This window comes from Sebastes umbrosus, chromosome 12 (genome assembly GCF_015220745.1).
Source record: "Sebastes umbrosus isolate fSebUmb1 chromosome 12, fSebUmb1.pri, whole genome shotgun sequence".
Classification (NCBI taxonomy): domain Eukaryota; kingdom Metazoa; phylum Chordata; class Actinopteri; order Perciformes; family Sebastidae; genus Sebastes; species Sebastes umbrosus.
The window spans coordinates 23,667,896-23,690,748 of NC_051280.1; the positions used below are offsets into that span (position 1 = coordinate 23,667,896).

The 22,853-nt window shown below is 40.3% G+C and overlaps 2 protein-coding genes across 4 annotated transcripts; one reads left to right on the forward strand and one right to left on the reverse strand.

Annotated features, from left to right (window-relative positions):
* Positions 1 to 528: 528 nt before the first annotated feature.
* sept2 (septin 2) lies at positions 529 to 12,058 on the forward strand. Of its 2 annotated transcripts, none has more exons than XM_037787790.1 (13): positions 529 to 682; positions 2,515 to 2,556; positions 3,822 to 3,936; positions 5,884 to 5,970; positions 6,090 to 6,213; positions 6,455 to 6,589; positions 6,733 to 6,850; positions 7,880 to 7,981; positions 8,225 to 8,370; positions 8,836 to 8,958; positions 9,991 to 10,051; positions 10,408 to 10,504; positions 10,811 to 12,058. In XM_037787790.1, the coding sequence occupies exons 2-12, from the start codon at positions 2,533 to 2,535 to the stop codon at positions 10,492 to 10,494; spliced, it is 1,122 nt and encodes a 373-aa protein (XP_037643718.1). In that variant the 5' UTR covers positions 529 to 682; positions 2,515 to 2,532; the 3' UTR covers positions 10,495 to 10,504; positions 10,811 to 12,058. The 2 variants fall into 2 exon arrangements, with proteins under 2 accessions (XP_037643718.1, XP_037643719.1); XM_037787791.1 differs by having other exon boundaries at positions 530 to 682; positions 8,836 to 8,919.
* Positions 12,059 to 12,952: 894 nt separating this feature from the next.
* On the reverse strand, positions 12,953 to 21,001 carry stk25b (serine/threonine kinase 25b). Of its 2 annotated transcripts, none has more exons than XM_037786533.1 (11): positions 20,553 to 21,001; positions 17,987 to 18,217; positions 17,815 to 17,871; positions 17,595 to 17,703; positions 16,715 to 16,872; positions 16,225 to 16,410; positions 15,727 to 15,872; positions 14,676 to 14,781; positions 14,514 to 14,585; positions 13,379 to 13,515; positions 12,953 to 13,201 (listed from the first exon to the last, which is right to left on the reverse strand). In XM_037786533.1, the coding sequence occupies exons 1-11, from the start codon at positions 20,580 to 20,582 to the stop codon at positions 13,087 to 13,089; spliced, it is 1,347 nt and encodes a 448-aa protein (XP_037642461.1). In that variant the 5' UTR covers positions 20,583 to 21,001; the 3' UTR covers positions 12,953 to 13,086. The 2 variants fall into 2 exon arrangements, with proteins under 2 accessions (XP_037642461.1, XP_037642462.1); XM_037786534.1 differs by having other exon boundaries at positions 12,953 to 13,291; positions 20,553 to 21,000.
* Positions 21,002 to 22,853: the final 1,852 nt, after the last annotated feature.

Genomic DNA, 22,853 nt, shown 5'->3' on the forward strand with positions numbered 1-22,853 from the left:
TAGTTTAACAAGGCAAGGCAAGGCAAGGCAGCTTTATTTGTATAGCACATTTCAACAACAGGGCAATTCAAAGTGCTTTACAGAAACATTCAAGAACATTGCGACAAAATGCAAAAGAACATTAAGAAATAATTAAAACAGTTATAAAAACATAAAAACATTAAAACATTAAAGATTAGAAAATAAAAACAAGCTAAAAATAAAAGCTAGGATAGAAGCTAAAATTGCATAAAACTCAAAAGAGTAAAAATTATAGTGCAGTGTCAGAATAAAAGGCACCCGCAAACAGGAAAGTTTTAAGCTTTGTTTTAAAAGAAGTGAGAGTTGGAGCGGTCCTGCAGGTTTCTGGGAGCTTGTTCCAGATATTTGGTGCATAAAAACTGAATTAAATCAGTATTAAATCACACTTAAACCGGCTGTATAATATAAAAAACATAAAAAATCTCACTTTTTTTACCATATGGGACCTTTAAGTGTCAACATATATGAGGTGAAGTCTTCATGTTGTAGTGTTGGCCGTGCTGCTCTCTCGCCCGGTGCATTGTGGTCTATGAGCTAAAGGAAGCTGCTGCACCGGAATCTGAAGAATTTGAGGTGTCCGCCAAGTCCGCTGTTCATCTCCGGCTCGCCTCTCCGAGTCTCTCTATCGGCGCTGTACTCTCTTGCGGACAGACTGTAAAAGGTAACACTCCTTTATTCCCTCTAATTCATCACTTATTCATCATCTAAGTTGTCTCAGTTCCGTGTTAAGGGCGGTTAAACCGACGACGCTAACATGAGCTAACCGAGCTGTGTAAGTTCACATCCTGTGAGCAGAAGCTACTCTGCTAACGTTAGTTAGTAATTAACGCTCTGCTTCACTTGTTTTGCTTTACTGAACAGCTAGAGAGGACTGTTCGCTTGTCAAATAGCTTTTATTACAAGAACAATACATTAAAATAGGTTGTTTTATGTGCAGATGTCGGCTTTAGCACAGATTACACCCACTGGGTAACCGTTATGATAGCCGTTGTGATAGCCGTTGCTAAACAACCAGCTAATTCCCATTCAAATAACGGTTAACGTTAAGCTAACTGTTAGCTGGCAATGCTAGTTGTAGTTAGCATTAGCTTTACATGTTTCTATGCTAAATCTAAAGTGGCCAAAGCTTATTCAATTAGCTAGAACTAGCTTCAGATAATAATACACACAGTGAGCACTTTAATAGACTAAGCTACTGGAGTTACTCTGCACTATATTCACTTTTTATCTTGATTTTCAATAATAAATATAGACATACATTTGCATAAAGCAAGCATGTTTGCCCACTTCCATGTTGATAATAGTATTAAATACTTGACAAATCTCCCTTTAAGGTACATTTTGAACAGATAAAAAGTGTGATTTATTTGCAATTAATCACGATTAACTATGGACAATCATGTGATTAATTGCGATTAAATATTTTAATCGATTGGCCCTAGTATATTTATATATTGGTCATGAATGTGGCAGCATATACAATGGAAGAGGTTTTCAGGTGTCTGAGCCTAACTGCAGGTCTGCAGGACAGATAATAATGCACACAGTGCACTTTCATAGACTAAGCTACTGGAGTTACCCTGCACTATATTCATCTTTAACAGTTTTCTTCTGCACTATATTCACTTTTTTAATAGTCCTGTATCACAGCTGTTACCCTGCATTATATTTAGTTTTAACAGTTTTCTTCATCTCCTTGTATTTTTATATCTGGTATATTTTACTGCCTTTTTACTAACATGTTTTGCACTATGGAACTGTGATGCTGGAAACTTGAATTTCCCTCGGGATCAATAAAGTTACTATCTATCTATCTATCTATCTATCTATCTATCTATCTATCTATCTAAAACTAGCTTGGACTCATAATATGGGTATATTTTTTACCGGCTGATTATATATTTGTCTAATCAGCCGGTAAAAAATACACAATTTTATATTGAGTCTGTGAACACAGTCGTTTTCATCCTAGCAGTCTGAGTGCAATGGGTGTGTTTCTAACCGTTTCAGATCATTTAGTGTGTTTCAATATAACACACCGACTTAACTACAACACAGCAACCAAGGCAGTAAACATATGATACCAGTTGGGATTAATAGCATAATCATGGCTTAATCTCTTTTAGAGAGGGTTGCACTGTAAAGGACAGAGGGTGTCGTATCCTGTACAGATTGTAAAAAACCCTGAGGGAAATTTGTGATTTGTGATTTGGGCTATACAAATAAAATTGACTTGACTTATCCTCAAATCATAGTGTTGTAGTGGGACGCAGCTGTAATGCAGCTATCTTAGCAGGAAATGCAGTTTTTTGTGGTGAGACACCATACTTTCACAAACCTTTCTGAGCACAAACCAGACTTCCTGTCTCTCACACAGTCAGGCCTGTTAGTATGCGTCTATATGAATTGCCTCCATTTCAGAAAAGGTCCATAGAGGCCAGAATTGTAGCAAAATGATGAATAAGTTGTGATACATCCTGTGTTTTCTTTCAGGTGTAACAAGGAGAAAAAATGTCTCAGGCTGACAAAATGAAGGTAACAGAAACCAGATATATTCCATCTGAACAGCTACAGTATGCAGTAATACCTGATTCATACTTCTGCTTCTAGACTAATCGTGGAGTTAAAACTTAATCTTCTGTGGTTTTATTTTGTTATCAATGTAAACATAAAGTGTGCTGTCTTTTAATTCAGTCCAGAACTTTTTTTTTTTAATTTTGCATTCTCACGTCTAATTTCAGTGGAACATTTTGTGCTTCTCCGCTTTTTCCTCACATTATTTTCTGCATCGTGGTGTTGTTTAAAACGCAAATATTATCCGTTGAAAGCTGGGTCTCTCGGACATATGTTCAGTGTGCTGCTCGCCATCCTCATGACTCACTGATGTAGCTTTATGCGGGCTGAAAGGCCCGAAGGCAGAGCCGGAACACGCTGCTTATCGGGCTTATCAACATAACCTTTGCTGAAAGAACAGGGAAGGGAGGGTTCATAAATCTTTCAAGACTGTGTGGCCAAAATGAGCAAACTAAATAAGGAACCATGTAGCTTTTTGTATTGGATTTGACATTGTCACTGTGTAGCATTGCTACAGGGGTGTTGAAAAGCTGCCATATTGGCCCACTTCTCATTCTCACTGACATCTAGCTCTGTGCAGGAAAGAGCTGTAAACACTGGAATGATGGGTGGAAGGTCAAATAGACTGCAGAGGAGTCACTGTAGCCCTCCTAAATATCCTGCCTGTTCATAAACAGATGTCTCCTCAATGGTGTCTGCTCTAGCACTAATAATTAGCTGTCATGTTGTTGCTATAATGATACAGTAGCCAAACCATGTTTAACTTAATGCTGATTTAGATTTATGACAAAAATAGTTTTAACTGAAGTATGTGCAGAGCCATGTTCTTTCATCTTAAAGGAACAGTGTATAACATTTAAGGGGATCTATTGGCAGAAATGGAGTACAATATTAATAAGTGTGTTTTCGTTACCTTATAATGAGCCGTTAATATCTACATAGGGAGCGGGTCCTCTTCACAGAGCGGCTGCCATGTTTCTACAGTAGCCCAGAACGGACAAACCAAACACTGGCTCTAGATAGGGCCATTTGCGTTTTCACGTTTTCATGTTGGCCACCATAGTTCTCCCACACACTTAGCACACACAAGAAATTTCAGTTCGTTGCAATCTGCACCACTAGATGCCGCCAGATCCTGCATACTGCACCTTTAAGTTTTAATGTCACCAAACATGTTCTTAAAAATGATGACTCTACTGACCTTGCACTTTGCTTTTGGTTTACAGCAGGGACAGTTCACCAACCCTGAGACTCCAGGGTACGTCGGATTTGCCAACCTGCCGAATCAGGTTCATCGCAAGTCCGTAAAAAAAGGATTTGAGTTTACATTGATGGTGGTAGGTGAGTGTGTCATCTCAAGCCTTTTCTCGTTTTGTCCTTTTCTTCTCATCATCATGCGGTGCTGATTTTATTTTGTTTGGAAAATGATAGTGTATCTCAGTGATAACAAGGTTCATGCTAGACAGCTTGAGTGAACATGGACATTTGAGGAATGTTTTTTTTTGGCTCAAGTGAGTTTGTTTTGTGATAAATTCACGATGGGTTCTCGGCCATTAGCCTGCACAATATACAGATGTTGCTGTCATATGCTGTCTTTTCATAATGGCCTTGTTTTACAACTCTTTCGCCTCATTTTGTTTGCATGCTGAGAGTAAGCAAGTTGTTTTGTCTTTGAGCTTATCTGCAGTAATGCATAGGTGTATTAGTATGCATGAACGGCTTTTGGTCTGTAGAAAATGGCAGATGTGACATCAGTGTGGTTGCTCAGCTGGCGTCAGCGTAAACTCTTGATGTGAACACTGTGACTGTGTGAACCTCCCTGCTTGTTGGTAAGGGGGGAGGGTAGAAGCTCCCCTCAATGCTGCTCATCCTTTTGCTTTAAAATAAACCAGAGAGGAATGTAGCCAGTAGGCCTCGAGGGATTGATTCACACAGTGGACAAGGCCCGCTGGTCCCTCTACTGCAAGAATACCCATTGAGTGCTTATTTAACCTTCTGTGTGACTCTAGTTCTTATATATCAGGGTTTTACTGTACTTTTAAATAGCTGCAGCTCTCCCCCACAGATAGAACCAATATACTTACTATGAAAACTCATAATTTCTCCTCAGTATGCATCCCTTTTTATGCTTGCCCTAAAACGCTGGTACTTTTTCCTCTAAAGCCCCGCTTCCACATGACCCTGAAACTGTAGTGTACATAATGTACTTGTCGGTTTGGATTTTCCATATATTACTTTCTGTAAAATTGCCAGTTGAGGATACAGTAAAGACTTGTGTAAATCTTTTGTCACGGCTCCGGTGGGAACCACAGTAGCAGCATTCCTGGGTAAAGCTCACAAGCTTTAGGTTGTTTATGTCTCAGCATCTGCAACTCTGTGACGGTGAGACGTCAGGAACATAGTTTCTTACATATAGTTTCTAAAATATTGTTCACTGCTGTTGCTTAAGCTAAACTGCTGCTGTAGTTTTATGGATTTCCCAGACAGAAGTAAGGCGTACTGCTAGACTAAAACAACGCTCAGTGGGTCTGCAGAAAAAAATCAGTGGAAAGCTATTTTTAGTCTGGTACATCCATGTCTTGGAATCAGCTTTTATTTAAAGCTTCATCAGTCAAACTGTGGATGTTAAATTGTCTGTTGTCTTGTGTTTACAGTAGCGTAACACCTATTGTTGGTATATGGAGCCAGTTTCAGAGGCAGCCAGTTGAGATTTAGTTTGATTATGTTGTATGGTTTAGTTCATTCATAATCAGATGATATCAGCAGAGACATTCAAATAAAGTTGGTCTCAAAGTCTTCAGTTTATAGTTTCTTCAATTCAGTGCAGATTCTCATCTATGTGATGGAGTCCAGCTAGAAGAGGATATCTATCCAGGTTCTTAGTTCTTGCTTCTAATATTTGTGAGAGAGTGAAACTATCCAGTGGTCTTCTTCTTGACTCGTAGCACCTGAATGCGGCTGACTGATTATGAACACTTTGACTCTTTCCTAGGCACTAGGGCTGACACTGTTCTGGGAAAGATTAATGCTGAAGTCAGATTTAGTATCATGTATTTCCGTGTGGTGCGCGGCCTGCTGTGCGTCACAGGCAGCTGTCTTGTTTCCTGCAGCACAGTGAGGATCTCCTTTGTTCTATTCATTGAAACTGAACGCTGTATTAGAAGAGGTTTTCACCAACAAGAACCTGACTGTGCTTTTTCAGCAATTGTGTAATATTTATTCACTTTGTGTCTCATACTGTTGTTGACCGCATGATGATTGATTCATTCTCCCCTCTGTTGTCAAAAGGTGAATCTGGACTTGGAAAATCCACCCTGATCAACAGCTTGTTCCTCACTGACCTTTACCCCGAGAGAGTCATCCCTGGAGCAGCAGGTAAAACACACCCGTAATGATCCTTGTTTTAAAGCACTTTGTATTAAAAGTGCTTCATCGTGGGCTGACTTTGTCCTCCCATATTGTTATGAGTTCTTGCATCTTGTTTCTCCCAACAGAAAAGATAGAACGAACGGTTCAGATCGAGGCATCAACGGTAGAAATCGAGGAGCGAGGAGTGAAGCTCCGTCTCACCGTGGTAGACACACCAGGATACGGAGACGCCATCAACAGCCAAGACTGGTATGAAATCTTTTCAGGGTGTATGCTGATGAAGAGATGAGGTATTTTTAAGTTTAAATTACCCAGTGTACAGTCCTGTGATCTTGAACAGTGATTAGACACTAACGTTGGACAGTTAAATATAAATGTTCGTTCAAATATTATAAGTCCAAATGAGAATTTATTCATTGCGTGTGTGAGTCTTTGTACAATACTGAGATACGTAGTGTATGTTTAATGTGTGTATATTTTTCTAATCCAGTTTCAGCACCATTATCAGCTACATCGATGACCAGTTTGAGCGCTACCTCCATGACGAGAGCGGTCTAAATCGTAGACACATTGTTGACAATAGAGTTCACTGCTGCTTCTATTTCATTTCCCCGCTTGGCCACGGGTGAGTCCTCCAATGAAGTTCTTATCTATTTAACTAACTATATTTATTATGCCCTCTTCACTCTTTGTTTTTCATAAATACTGGCTCGAATTTCTCTCTTGTCTCTTTTTGACCCCGTGCCTGTCTGTTTCCTGTCCGACCAGCCTCAAACCCCTGGATGTTCAGTTTATGAAGGCCATTCACAATAAGGTCAACGTGGTTCCTGTCATCGCCAAGGCAGACACGCTCACCCTCAGAGAGAGGGAGAGGCTCAAGCGCAGGGTGAGGACAACAGAGTCACCCATTGTTCACAATCTTTTCAAGTTCCCGAAATAAACAGTAGCTATCATGTGCTCATTGTCACTGTTTTAGCCACCCAGTGTATTAATATACTGTTTGTACCTGAAGTACTATATATATATATATACATATCCATAGTCCGTGTAATACCTACAGTAGATGACGGCTGGTATGCCCCCAGCTTGGAGAAATAGACAGGAGTACCAGCACAGGAGCAGAGCAATGTACTGCTGTGTAAGGGAGCAGCATCAAAACGTATTTTTGTCACCTAAAAGAAAGGCTCACCTAAAATAAATCAATATCAGTTTAAGTATACACTATATTTAGAATATTTTCACTATCTTGCCGTCAGACAGCCCTCTCCGACGGGGAACTGAAAGTGAAACTTATCTAAGTTCTCTTCGAAGCCTACTACTCTGGATAAGTAACTCATACAACCTCACTTCAAAACACCCGAACTATCCCTTTAATTCCTGGCTGAAGAGGAAATAATCATTTCAAATAGTCATTTACTCCCAAAGACTGGGTTGTGTCCCACAGGTGGGTCGCAGGAGATTTTATTAGGATTGCCAAATAAGTTTGCAGAATTTCTTCCATAGTATTTTACTTAACGTTTATATCTGCGGTACACCTTTGAGCCACAAGAGGGAGCCTGAATGTTCATTTTGTTCTGATAATTGTAGCCTAATTATAGCATTGAATCTAATATAAAAGGCTAGTGTATATTCTCTTTGTTTTACTGATGAGGAAAAAAACAAGAGCGGTTAACTCTGCCTAAATGCATTCATGGGATTTATAAAACGTGGCTGGTTTACCTATTCAAGATAATACTAGGTGATGCGGAAAGGGAGGTAATGGTCAGGAACGGGACCATGGAATTGGGTTTGTCATTTTTGAAAAGTGGGTTCCCAGAAAAAAAGTTTGGGAGACACTGATTTACAGCCTGTACAGTATATAACAGGTAATAACAGGTGATAATAACCCGTGTTTTGTCCCTGTCTTCTTGATAAGATTCTGGATGAGATCGATGAGCATGGCATCAAGATTTACCACCTTCCTGATGCTGAGTCGGATGAGGATGAGGACTTCAAAGAGCAGACCAGGATCCTCAAGGTAAACCCTCATTTTCATCCCTGAATGAATTTGAATTTCTTCATGCTAAAGACGAGTTGATGGTTTTGCCAACCACAGGACTGAGAATTTGTAATGGATAAAAGCAGTCAGCTTTATATCCTCTTATAAAATTCCACTTAAGTCATCCCATTACTCTCTGGATTTGTTTTTTAAGTGTCGTAATTATTTATGAGAGTGGTTGAAACCACGACCGCAGACACATGAACTACTCCTCTTTTCCAGGCTAGCATCCCATTCGCAGTGGTGGGATCCAACCAGCAGATTGAGGCCAAAGGCAAGAAGGTGAGGGGCCGCCTGTACCCCTGGGGAGTGGTGGAAGTGGAGAATCCAGAGCACAACGATTTCCTCAAGCTGCGGATCATGCTGATGTGAGTGGTAGAGGAGGCCAAAACCCACGGCTTTTTTCTTTTTCTCCAAAGTTTTAGTGACAAGAGTAAGGTGATATTGAGAGTTACTGACCTGCCAGACTGTGTGTATATACTATCTGTTTCCCAACAAATGCTGCGGAAAGAAACCGTGGCTAACTTGGAGAAGTTGTTGTTTGGCAGGATGCCTTCAAACACAATGAGAGCAAGTCTACCCCTGCCAATAGCTTTTTTTTGTTAAGGTGTAGCTAATTAGAAAAAGGTTTGTAGCCAAGGCAGGAAAGGAGAAAAACGATAGATACTAGCAGTGTAATGTGGTTCACACAAGTTGGGCTAAAATGAAGACATTTCTCAAGTTATGGTGGAGCCTCTGCCCACGAGAGGTACAGTGAAGCCAACATCTGTGGTTTTCAAAAATGTCTTGAGCAAGTGTATTTATTGTTTGGTGACTTCTCCACAACCCCACAGAACCCACATGCAGGATCTACAGGAAGTGACCCAGGACCTTCACTACGAGAACTTCCGCTCGGACCGCCTCAAACGGGGTGGAAGGTTGTCCTCCCATGGTTACGTTCTGCCTCTGTCTCCTGCGTACGTACTTGTCTGTCAGCTTGCTTCTCTGCACCTCCCCCACCTCAAACAGCAAAACCTTTGATTAGACGTATATAATTTATACATTTGTGTTTAAAAACAACAACAACAGAAATGCCATAAGTGAGGCATGTGCACAACGGAAACCACAGATATTACAGTGATAAAACCCAGCCAAAACATCCAGAGCTGTGTATATGGATGCTGAGTTACTAGATGTACTACCAGTTATTCTTCTGCTCTCGATTCATGCAGTATAATGTCGTTGAACTAGTATCATTCTGTAGTACAGTAGCTCTAACTCATCATTTTGCATGTTCTCTACATCAGTTCAGAGGCCGAAGTGGATCCAGTGATGTGGGCTGTAGTGGGTTGTGGTTCTACATGGTTAGTTGGTAGCTAAATGGCATGTGTAGTTTGAGTATCTGTAGAGGTCGTAAACAGGATTACTGTGTGTGTCATTTAACATAGAGTGGACATATCATCATTTAACCCTCAATGTAGACCAAAAAGATTCTCTTAGACTTTCTTCTAAAGCAAACCCAGGATACAGCAGTGGTTTTACTGTCTTCACATTGCCCCGCCGTCTGGTCTCGGTTTGTCCGATCCCATGAGTGGACTGTTGGAGGTACCGTTCTTGTTCATTTGGGGGAGGTAACGCTGTTCCCCTGACTCTCGCTGCTTCTCTCTTGAATCCTCCTGCTTTCATCTCTTTTGTAGTTACTTGTTGTAGCTGCCCACTTTTCTCTTCTGCAAAGAACAACTAACCCACTGATCCCTTCTTCACTTTCTCAATGTGGCTTCTGTCATGTTTGCCTAATACTACAACTTAAAATGGTTCAACGTGCACTTTCAGGCATGCACACATTCACAAACTTCTCCGCTGACTTTAAATCACCACACAAAGTGATTCTACATTTATAACCTCTCTGACTGTGCATTTAACTTAATGATTATTTTTTTAAATTGGCATATATATATGCAGAAATATTAGAGGTTGATTCAAAAGTAACTGTAGTTGTGTTGATGCAGAAAGGGACCGGAGCCGGAGGAAATGGACAAGGATATGATCCTGCAGGAGAAGGAGGCTGAGGTGAGATATTTCACACACTACTTTGGGCTTATTAAAAAGGGAAGAAAAAAATCGTGGATCATCGTTCTTGATTGTCCAGGTTTCTTAAAGGAATAGTTTCACATTTTGGGGAATACATTTATTTCTTTTCTTGCCAAGAGTTAGATGAGAAGATTGATACCACTCATATGAGGAAGGGTGGTATCAATCTTCTCATATAACTCTTAGCAAGAAAGTGAATAACTGTTTTCCAAAATTGTTGAACTATTCCTTTAAAGATCATTCACTGTCCTACAATTAAAGTAGGGCTGTAAGTCGAATAAAATGCAGTTGTTGTTTCCCATATGTCATACATGTTGATGCTTTGTGTCGAACAGTTGAGACGAATGCAGGAGATGATCGCCAAGATGCAGCTCCAGATGCAGAAGCAGGGAGACGGAGAGGGCGACGGCCAACATGTGTGAAAAGTCTACGGTAGGAGCAAGACCCACGGATACACTCAACACTCACTGTAACGCTGACACACTGCATACGCTACACTATATTTCCTGACCAATGGGCTTCATGCAAGAACATTTTCGTGTTCTTGTCTTACTTTTTTCGTACCATGGGCGCGTACGAATGTGCCACGGCAACTCATTTTCTGCATTTACAGTATCTGCCGAATCTGCATTTTATGTATCTTAAATACCTAAATGAGACTTTGTTATCTGTAGATGCTGGTCTTCTGTGAGGTAAGGCTTGATTTTAGTTAATTTTTTCTTTTCTTTTCCACTCTAGGTATTTGAGCCACTGCTCCAGTTTGACTAGAGAGAGGAGGATGATAGCAGAGGACGTGTAAAGGCTATCTGGTTATTGACTCGTACTGCTTGCCACTATTTTTATTCCAATCCTACATGGGATCTGGAGTCTTTTTTTTTTTTATACATACAGTAAAGTATATTCAAACAATGTTATGTTTATATATTTTCACACGGTTCTATTTCTTCATTTTTTAAATTTTGTTTCATTTTATTGCCAGTTACTCAAATGAAGTCACGCGACCCTTCTTTTAAAACGGTGGCATATATCTTTGATACAAACTGTTCATTTTCCATTTTTTTTGTTCCCTTACTCTTTTTTTTTTTTTTTGCTATTTAGAAAACCAAAGTACTGCTGCTTGTATTCAGTGCTTTTAGCTCTAAAGCATCTCTCAGATCACGTGCTAACCTTTGCTCTGTGAAAGAGCTTCATTGGGAGAGTCCGCTATGGTGAGAAATAGTAGCTAAAGTAGCTTTTTCCGCCATTTTTATGCCATTATCTCGATGTTCTTTTTGTCAAGAGAAAAGATGATTTCATATTCCCTCTGGTTAAGAAATGACCACACAAGCTTCCCATTAAATAGTCCACCCTGCTCAGTGTAAAACATATCACCCACCTCATCTGCATGCAACTCTCGACCCCTTCTGGTCAACCTTTCAGGTGAATTCTCCCTTTAGTGCTCATCAGCTTCTCCCTTTCCTGTCAAAGACTTAACATTAGTGCAGTTCTCAGATCAGTGTCTTTAAGTACGATGGCAGTCAAGTGTTGTTAAGCTCCTTTTAAAGTTAGATATGAATTAAATAAAACTGTGAGCCTTGACCTCTTCCAGTCTTCCTGTAGACAAATGAAGGACGTGCTAATGAGGCTCGATGCCTCCGTTTGGTGCTTTCAATCAACTCGAAGTAATTACTCCATGTTTCCTATCCACTGTAAAGTGAAGTCATGTGCCAGGGAGCATTAACTGTTGTGTTTTCATTGATGCAGTGAAGAGGTATAAAGTTTTACCTGTCCCAACTGCTGAGTACTTTGTGGTTTTCCACAACCGCAGAGATTAAAAAAATGACCTAATGAGGTCAACGTAGCCAACGTCTCCCTCACCAGCCAAGATGTGAGTTCTCGACATTCCTCTTTGTGCTGTTTTTAGCCAATTATTATAAAGCACCAAATATTGTTCTTGATGCATATATTGTAATAAGTTTTATTAAACTTTATTAATCTCTTCTGTGATTTGAGCCTTTTTTATTTGATTTATCTAGGTTACACCCCGCTGAGTTACAGCCTGACGCTCGTCCACATTCACATCAGCTGATGTGCTCTGCTCCCGTTGTGTGTTTCATTTCAGTGAGATTAATCGACTCTGGCAGACAAAACCACCATGACCCTACCCTGACTAACAGGGTAATTACAGTACAGTGTATGGAGAGGTTAATTAACCAAAACCCCAAGCTTACATCATTTTATTTAGAAAGAAGAGTGTGTGTATGTGATAGTTTAACAATCAACAAAGGAAATAAACACACGTTCAACTTCCATAAATATTAACATTAATTATTTCTATAGGTATGTTGAAGAATACTCCCCTAATGACCAGTACATTTTACAGTATTTGACTGAGCTCTAACATGTATGAATGGGATATGGACCAAACTAAAAAGTTGAAATACACGTTGAATAATTTTTTCTCAAAGACAGTTTCTGTCATTTTAGGTAGTTCTGATCACGCTGATGTATGTTCATGTGTTTGTTTTTCTGACAAGTTTGGTTTTTAATTAGTTATTTGATGCTATAAAAAGGCGGTGCGACGTCATGATTGGCAGCTGTGATTCTCTCTCGCTGACAAGCTGTAGCCGTGCTCGGCTTGCGATTGGTTCGTGCAAGGGGGGTGGGCGGGACCTTGATGCTGCGGCGGCTCCACCACCCGATTACTACTGCGCAGACTCTGGCTCCAGATGACGTCAAAATCTCAAGATGGCAGCTCACGTATCCGGGATATATTGACTTCACTTCTGAACAGTGGGAGGAAGTGTTGATGCGTATTCAATCTATATGTTTAGTCTATGAGGCTGAACAGATGTAATGTCTGTATGTGAGCACCAAGCAGAGTAACACCAAACAACGGGACTTTTTCCATAGACTTTATTATAGTTTTTTTCTTCTCAATCTAACAGGTATACACAACGCTCTAAATGTCATGGCTTTTTTGTTTTAAATACTCTCCGCTCTTAAAGAAAAACTGTAAAAATATTTAATTATAACTAATTAAAAGATCTCTTGGGGGACAGGACTGGGAAGGGTGCAAAGATACGAGGAGAGGGGTGGGGTTGGAAGAGGGTGGTCTTCTGTGGTCCTTGTCTGAGGCGTTGGGTGGGTCTGGGAGACAGAAAAGGGAGCAGGGGGTTAAGTTACATCCAGCTGGGGTTTCACCGCGAAGACGGGGTGGTGTTACCGTTTAAAGAAAACCTGGAAAAGAACGACATGAAATGGATTTATTTAAATAAATGAATGTTTTCCGCCGCACCCTGTGGTTATACTGGTTTGGTATATCACCTGCACACTCTTTCCATCATGTGTGTGACGAGGCGGTCGGAGATGCCCGGACAGGACTCCTCGGCCAGGTTGAAGGCGTTTTCCAGCTCCTCGATGGCTCCTACGCCCCCGCCACTCGCCCGCCGCTTCTCCTTCAACTGGAGGTAGAGAAAAATCAAACAGAAAGAATTTGATATGTTTGTACCTGGAAAAATATTGATTTCCGATACCACAGGGAAAAATTTACAACATTGAGAGCATAAAATATTAGATTTTTATTGAACAATAAATCATTGACCTCTCATTGCAGTATGTGTGTGTCAACTCGTTGTCGGAGAGAAGAGAGAGCAGAACGTGCAGCTGGTACCCGTGTATTTCGATACTTCGCAAACTGAGTATAGTACCGTTTCAAATATTCTGTATCGATACTTCTATATTTTTGTAGGGCTTTAACAATTAATCAATCAATTGTCAATTATTAAATTTATCGCCAACTATTTTTATAATCGATTAATCTGTTTGAGTATTTTTTTTTTATATATATAAAAAAGTAAAATTCTCTGAATCTAGCTTGTTAAATGTGAATATTTTCTGTTTCCTCTATGACAGTAAACTGAATATCTTTGAGTTGTGGACAAAACAAAACATTTGAGGACGTCGTCTTGGGCTTTGGGAAACACTAATCGACATTTTCTGACATTTTCTAGACAAAACAACTAATTGATTAATTGAGAAAATAATCAACATATTAATCGACAATGAAAAAAATAATTGTTAGTTGCAGCTGTATATTTTTGACAACACTAGTGCAGATAATATCACTTTTGCAACCCAGACTTGTATCGTTATCTATGCAATTAATAAACCAGGTAGAAATCTTCTGCCTATTTTCTAAAAGGGCTTTTGGTGATCCAGTGCAGTTATTATGAGCAACCTCAGGCCAGCGCTATGTACACATACCATCACTAAGGAGGGCTTACACTGGTGTTTAAAATTACACCTTGTTTAACTTCGTCCAACAACAGTCAGCAAGTTTCTGTTCCAAATTGAGGATGTGTTTAAAAAAAGCCACTTTTTTTTTAGAGAGGATTAACTACTTTAGATTAAGGCCTGCTCTTGTTGTACTGTGCTCAAAGTCGCCTGCAGTTGGGCCTACCTCTCTGAAGATGGGTGTTACCAAAGCAGACAAGCATTGTGACTTGGGTTGCCTTTTCACCAAATCTCCTGACTGGAAAGAAGGAAAAAAAGTGTTAGGAAAAAACAAAACAAAGATTGTACTCTGTGTGTGTGTGTGTGTGTGTGTTTGTGTGTGTCTTACGTCTGAATCTGTGTGCGTGTAGCCTTTCTGTAACTTGTTCATAGAGTTGGGTCTGACTGTGGGGAAGGTCCACATGGGACACGTATCCACATCGCCATCAGCATCCCTGAAGGACGGATGGAGAGAGAAGAATGAAGGAAAGAGGTTTTTAAAAACACCAATGTGACCCGACTCTCATTGAATGAATTCATTTTAACCTGATTTTAGAACATTCAGAGAAAATGTTTCCATAGAGTGATACAGGAATGAGTCCTAAAACCCGGGAATGAGTTATTATTTTTAGCACTTCCGGTTCCCTCGTCTGGAAGTCAGTGGTTTTTTTGAATGGGTTTTAAGTTAGATGTCTGAAATAAGGTCAGTACTTAACACAAGCTTAAGAGATTTTAACATTGTGTTCTACGACATAAAATATGTCGGTAAATACTCCACTCGTGAACGTTGAAGCTTTTATAGGTCTTATAAACGGACTACGAGACGTCATCGCGCCGACTCATCCGCCTTTACGGCCTCGTTGTGTATACCCGCTTTCATGAGACCGTGGGATTAGTTTGTTCATAGCCTAACGTTAGCTTTTTACTTCCGGCGATAGCATTCAAAAATCAGAAAAGTGGTGTTCATTTGTGGAGATCATCTTGCTGAACAAAACGTGTAAATATCATATATGTTTGTTTGCCATAGAGTTTATTTTCTGCAAAAATCCAAAACCCAATGGAAAAATCTCATTGGCTTTTTGTCTCGGGAACACAGGGTGATGCTAACTTCCTGGTTGTTCTACAAAAATACGTCATCCCTACTGCAGTACAATTTAAAAAACGATATACGTGGAGTTAGCTGCCCACACGCTCAGTCCTGGTACTTGTCACAAGCTTGTACAGTTGAGAGAAATATTAAAATACGCAACACATATAGGTTCATTACTGATACTACTTATTCTAGTAAATCATCCTGAAATTCTCTAATACGTCAGTAATTCAACAACACGGCTGTGATTCATAGACCCTTTGGGAAATGTAAATCCTCAAGTGTATGACTGTGTGTTGTTGTGACTCACATATCCGAGTCATCGGAGCTGGATTCCTCCCCGTGCCCCTCCGACTTCCAGCGGCGGTAGCGGTCGATCAGCTCCGTCAGATAGGCCGTCTTCTTGGTGTAGCGCGTGATGAACTTGTGCTTTAGGAGCTCTTTGGCTGTTGGCCTCTGTGTAGACATAGTAGAAAACATTCAGTGACTCTGGAGCTCACACAGTTAGGATCAGTTGTCTAGCTATAACATACTAGAAGAAGCTTCAGTAACGAGTCCACCGTCGCATTACTTAGATTTAACATATCTTTGGTGCATAACAAGAATGTGATTTGGATTGAATATTTGAGAAAGCACAGCACAAATTAATTCCTATTAAGGACAAGGCTTGCTAATCCAATCAAAAACATATTTGCTAGGATAAATGATCTGCCAATCTGGAATTATTTCCCAGATTATCCCTTATTTATCCACAAACAAGCATGTCGGACCCATTTCAGTTCTGCTACAATGCAGGTGTGTTACTTACAAAACGAGGGTCTTTATTTAGACAGGCCTCCACAAACTCTTTGAAGGGCTTGCTGTAAGGTCCTTCAAGTGTGGGTGGAGTGTTCTTCGGGATGAGGAAAAGGACCCTCATGGGGTGGAGGTCAGAGTTGGGAGGTTCCCCTTTAGCCAACTCAATGGCAGTGATTCCCAGGGACCAAATATCAGCCTGAGGGGGGGGGAGTGAAATGTGTAAATATGGTAACTTCACATACAGACACTGGAAAAATATAATTCCTTAACTAAAATGATAATTCTTCCCATGCTGAAAATGTCATGTAGTGTCTACCTATCTGTGCCTCCACCAATAACAAATCTCTTTATGGGCTCAAAGTTCTAACGTGAAACATCTTTTCACCCAAAAGTGAGAGAGGGAAAAAAAAAACAAGCAAACAAACCTAAAGACAGCGTTCACTCAAAGAAGCAGTAACACAGGGTGTCTCTCCTGTCCGGTCCACAGACTCTGGCCTCACCTTGAAGTCGTAGGCGGACTGTTTGATGACCTCCGGAGCCATCCAGAAAGGCGTGCCGACGAACGTGTTCCTCTTAATCTGGGTGTCTGTCAGCTGTCCGGCCACCCCGAAATCTGCCAGCTTCACCTCGCCCTGCTCCGACAAGAGCACATTGGCAGCTGGGAGAAAGAGACAGAAGGAGAAAGACGGTTAAAAAAAAAAACCCAAGAACAAGTAATGCTGAAAACAAGTTTATCCAGCACGAATGATGGTCTCATTTTGAGATAATCATGAGTAAAGAAGAAGTGTTGTAGCACCTTTTTTAGGCCGATCGAGCGTAGTTTTTGAAATGCCAGAACAAGAATTATTCCCTGAAGACGTTTTATCAAAATCTAAGCTTTTGGGATATTGTGCAGTACAGATGGAAGGACAAACAACATTTTGCAGCCTCTTCCCCAGTTTCATTGTGGCGAACACAAGCAGCTTCCGTCATCAGGACATAAATAACATAATGGAAACAGACCATTATCTTGGTGTCATTTATTTACTCTAATAATTCCCAAAATGTAAGAACACAACATCAGCTGCAGAGATGAGACATTTAGCTCCAGACACACACACACGCAGATATAAATTTAACACCTACAGTATGTTGTGAGATTTCAAGCTCACAGATGGTGTTAATACAATAATGCAGCTTGGTAGCATATTTCAGTGTGTGGACTTATTCGGTGCAGCATCTGGTTGAGACTGGATATACGTGTTGTTACCTGGCAGCTCCCTCGTCACATCAAGACAGTTAAAAGCTGCAAAATTAGCTCTGAATTATGATGTTTTGTGCCAGGATAACACAGTGAAATAATATGAAGATGCTAAATGGAAAACGAGGGACTTTTATTACCTTTGATGTCTCTGTGGATCTTCCTTTCAGAGTGCAGATACTCCAGCCCCTTCAGTATTTCCCTCAGTATAGTAGCAATGTAAGTCTCTTCAAGAGGCCCTGGACGGAGCTAGGAGGAGGAACAAATACATCAGAAAAATGTGGAAGTTGGAAGAGAGAGAGAGACAAGAACAAGTCAAGTTTTGCACTTTGTAAGCTGTATAAAAATATGTCTCCTTACCAGATCCAGAGCAGATCCTCCACCTAAATACTCCATGATAATCCACAGCTTGGTCGACTGAGAGGAAAAAAATATTTAAAAAATACTGCGTGTCTCTAAGCATCTTCATGCTGATAACTGGAAATAATCTGTGTATATATGTATCGCCTCGTTATTCGCGTCATCATCTCACCTTCAGGTATGATCCATAATACTTGGTAACAAAAGGGCTATCACACTGGCTCAGCACTGTGATCTCCTGTTGAATGTCTTCGATCTCGTCCTCCGCCTCCTCTAGGTCTATAATTTTTATCGCCACCACCTCCTTCGTGCGGTTGTTGATGCCTTTGTAGACCTCTCCGAAGGATCCCTTCCCAATCCGCTCCTGCTTGGTGAAGTACTCCTCGGGGTCCAACCGGGTATTCTGGTCCAGGGACGGCAAAGAAAGCATTGTGTGTCATGATGACTGTAGAGACATATGTGTGTATAGGAGTGTGTGTGTGTCTTGCCGAGCACTTGAACACCACAAGAGCAAATAACACATAACGCTCTTGTATAAAAGGTTAATCAGATGGGACAGGAGGAGTTACACCTATCTGTTGGCCTATATAATAATGTTATTTGTGCACTGCTGAGATAGAAAGATGATCATTAACCTTTCTTATCTGTGTCAATAATATTCATATCTATTCATGTTATTACTTGGACTCTAGATCTGTGTGCCAGTATGTAATTCAAGATGAAAGTTCAGTTGTTTTTGTTATAATAGCAGAAAATTAGTGATGATATTGATGATTTGGAGGAGAGGAGGAACTTAAAATTTAGTCATTACATTTCAAATTATTTAAAAGGTCCCATATTGTAAAAAGTGCGATTTTCATGTCTTTTATATTATAAAGCAGGTTTAAGTGCGGTATAAATACTGTTAAACTATCAAAACGCTCAATATACGGAGAAATACACACAGCTCGTATTCAGAAATTGCGCGTTTGAAACAAGCCGTTAGGATTTCTGTCCATTTGTGATGTCACAAATATACAATACGTAAATGGTTACACGGTTTTAAACATAAACATTCTAAATGTGTCCCAGTTTATTTCCTGTTTTAGTGTATGTAAATGACATCAGCTGACAGGAAGTAAACATGGACCTAAACTGTTGCCTAGCAACGCAATTCCGTTGCAATTCCGTTGAAATGCACTAAAACGGAGGAGGGTAAATACAGGTTTATTCAGGCAGACAGTATGAGGAAAATAAAGTTTTTTTTTAACATTACAGCATGTAAACATGTTCTAGTAGAAACATAAAAATACAAGTATGAACCTGAAAATGAGCACGATATGGGACCTTTTAATATCTACAGTATGTGACAACTTATTCATATATTTGTGTGTATACAGTAGGCTAGGCAAAAGTTTGGGTCCATGTTTACTTCCTGTCAGCTGATGTTATTCACATACACTGCAACAGGAAATAAACTGGGACACATTCAGAATGTTTATGTTTAAAAAACGTGTAATGGTCTAAATATTGTATATTTGTGACATCACAAATGGACAGAAATCCTAACGGCTTGTTTCAAACGCACAATTTCTGAATACAGGCTGTGTGTATTTCTCCGTATATATTGAGCGTTTTGATAGTTTAAAGGGACTGTTTGTAACTTTTCACACGTATAAATCTACCGGGTCGGGATCTCATGCGCGCTCGCCTATGCGCGTTCGCCTATGCGCGCTCGCCTATGCGCGCTCGCGTGTGGTCGGAGTCTGCTCCGCTGCCTGCTTGCCTTCAGTCACACACCGCGCACGTTCTCGCTGTCTCGCTCCACCTCTACACGTGAACGCGCACTCACTACACACCGCAGAAGAGTTAGTAGCTCTGAGAATATCTAGTGAAAGTACAGTGGACGTTTATGCAGTAAAATAAATGCTGCAACTCCTCCAGACCACCAGAGGTTTCCCGTGTCTTGTGAAGTGACGGGGCTCCGCAACGAGAAACGTTGTCGTCTCCGACCGGGTGCCGGTGTCTCCCTGCGGGCGCAGTCGGGAGACAATAACGTTTCTCTTCCTGCTTCAACCCCGGAGGCTGAAGCAGGAAAAGCCAACACTAGGATCAGCAGTGGTTCATGGAGAGACCTTCGTCTGGTCAGCTAACATTACTAACAAGCAGGTGATATTGTGGTTTTAGCTGACGTGTTTCACTGTGTTGAGCGATGCTCGTTCATGTCTATTTAGAGCGAGCACAAGCGCGAGCCTGACGCTGACTTTCGTTGACTTAACAGCCACAGGTGTCGCTGTTAACAAGCATTTCTGAAAGTTACAAATAGTCACTTTAACAGTATTTATAAAGCATTGACACCTGCTTTATAATATAAAAGACATGAAAATCTCACTTTTTTTTTACAATATGGGACCTTTAAAACATTTGAAATGTAATGACTAAATTATAAGTTCCTCCTCTCCTCCAAATCACCAATATCAACACTAATTTTCTGCTATTATAAGAAAACAACTGTACTTTCATCCTGAATTACATACTGGCACACAGATCTAGAGTCCAAGTAATAACATGAATAGGAAGGTATTATGCTGACTATGTCAAGGATATTAAGAATACATATGTGTGTATATATATATATATTGTTGGCTTAGACCCCACCACCCATGTATTCATGGAAAGCCTGACAGTCATGGGGGTTCTCCTTGTCTTGGACAAGAAGAAGAAGGGAGGTGACAGTTGGGTGTAGAGATGATGTGTACCTGGTTCTGCATGTCTCGAAGGTGTGCCATCCCCTCAGCAGGCTGGACCGGACAGGGACAGCCACAGCTCTCTCTTTCCCAGGTTATCAAATGGTCCTTTCAGGGGTTTTCTCCCTCCACCTCTTCTAGCTGTCTAGGAAAGCTAGCTAGGAGGCTAGCCAGCCAGATAAACACCCAGTCTGCTGGCTGTAACGGGGCTGTCACTCCGCGCTCTGTTTTCGGCCTCCCGAGTCTCAAACGGAGGACTTGAAGAGCCCCGGACAACGAGACAACCAGCTACTGAGCGACACACTTCATCTATGTCGGCGGTGATGAACACAAGAAGACGAACTGCTCCTTTCCGTCTATTAATATTTAATTCATTTCAAAGGAACGCTTAGCCTGTTGTTCATTTGAAGCTTTGAGGAGGACAAAATAATGGCCCAGCCGGAGGGGCGCATGCGCAGTGGGGTGTTTGAGGAAGGGGGAATTGTGGGAGTTGTAGTTCTAAAGCTCTGTTAGGCTCAGACACCTGAAAATATCTTCCATTGTATATATTTATTTATTTATTTGCACATGCACAAAATCCAGTCAATGAAATAAATTGCAAATTAATCACACATTTCTTATCTGTTCAAAATGTACCTTAAAGTGAGATTTGTCAAGTATTTAATACTCATATCAACATGGGAGTGGACAAATATGCTTGTTTTATGCAAATGTATGTAATATATTTATTATTGGAAATCAATTAACAACAGAAAACAATGACACATATTGTACAGAAACCCTCACAGGTACTGCATTTAGCATAATAAATATGCTTAAATCATAACATGGCAAACTGCAGCCCAACAGGCAACAACAGCTGTCAGTGTGTCAGTGTGCTGACTTGACTATGACTTGCCCCAAACTGCACGTGATCATTATAAAGTGGGCATGTCTGTAAAGGGGAGACTCGTGGGCAGGGCCTATGGAGAGGAGGCTGGGTCACGCGTCAGCAACGCGTCATATATTTCAGGGGTACAATACATGCGCAGTAAAATCTGGCCTGCACTCGCTGAAATTGAGCCAATCGCAACGCACGACTGCAGCTTCAGTTACACTGCGCAAGTGTTATACAGTAACAGAATATTGATTCATATTTGATCAGCGCTGCCTAGTTTGATCATTTGATCGGATTTGTGCGAGTGATTGACAGCTGCCTCCGTTGAATGAACAGCCAATAGGAACTCTCTCTCTCTGAAATGACGTGTGATTGGCCAAAGTCTCCCATCACGGGCTAGAAGCCTGAAAACATAGCCATGAGGAGGTACAAAAGTCTAGTATTCTCTCAGAACAATTACAATTACAATATGCCGAAAGGTCAGTATGGAATATTTGCCCAATAAGGCCAAAAATATTCTGCCTACTGCAGCTTTAATTGATGAATAAAAAGAATTGTAATTATTTACAGCCACATGTACTGTATCTCCATCAAAAGGATCTTAACATAAAATGTTTATTACTTATTTTGACTGACCAAAAGTCACAATAGTGTAAGCTATTCAATTTATTTTATATGAAAAAGAGAGAGAGAGAAAAAAAAGGATTTTCTTTCACATTTTCACAGTTGAGTGTCTGTAAACACTAAATGTTTGACATTTTTACTTGATTAATTACAAATAATGATTTCAGCAATGAGGAAAATAACCTTCCAAAGTGAGATATAACCTTGAATCAAACTTAATAATGGAGCAAGCCCAAGTTTGTTACCATTTCCTTATAGTGACCCATCCTTCAGACTGACGTTATAATATATATTATAATTTATAATTTTATAATTTTACTCCAAGTCCTTTATCCCTTCTGTTGTTAAGCTGCTGAACACAGACCATACCCATTTTAAATGACTTTTATTTAGAGGAATTTTAAGATGTTGTTTTTATATATTATTTCTTATTTTTGGGCTTTTATTGCCATAATCCTATGTATTTATATGGTTCTTATTGTAACTTGTCCCTCCAGCCTTTAATATGCTTCCTTTGACTTAACTAATTATTGGTTGTCTGTTGTATGTATGGATGTATGGACTGGGAATGCTACAAATGAATTGCCCCCTTGGGGATAAATAAAGTTGTCTGAACTGAACTGAACTGAACTGAACTGAACTGAAATGTGTTAATGACCAACAAGTCTAAATAATAGCTTTGTATTAATCTGTATTAATTGGGCCAATTACATAAACATTGAGTGTGAATTGTGTGCGCTCGATTTCTGACCTGGGTGCCACCTGCTGCTGAGGCTCAGTTGGGTGGGTTGGACTGACAATCTAGCTCTTAA

Bases quoted from the DNA above. Each gene is read 5' to 3' on its own strand.
- stk25b (XM_037786533.1), bottom strand. From the start codon at position 20,582: ATGGCACACCTTCGAGACATGCAGAACCAG. The intron at 16,873-17,594 runs GTAATAAAAGTC...TCTTTCTCCCAG, and splicing joins GATCCACAGAGACATCAAAG to CTGCCAATGTGCTCTTGTCG. The intron at 15,873-16,224 runs GTAAGTAACACA...ATGTCTACACAG, and splicing joins TAAATAAAGACCCTCGTTTT to AGGCCAACAGCCAAAGAGCT.
- sept2 (XM_037787790.1), top strand. From the start codon at position 2,533: ATGTCTCAGGCTGACAAAATGAAG. The intron at 2,557-3,821 runs GTAACAGAAACC...TTTGGTTTACAG, and splicing joins CTCAGGCTGACAAAATGAAG to CAGGGACAGTTCACCAACCC. The intron at 7,982-8,224 runs GTAAACCCTCAT...CCTCTTTTCCAG, and splicing joins AGCAGACCAGGATCCTCAAG to GCTAGCATCCCATTCGCAGT.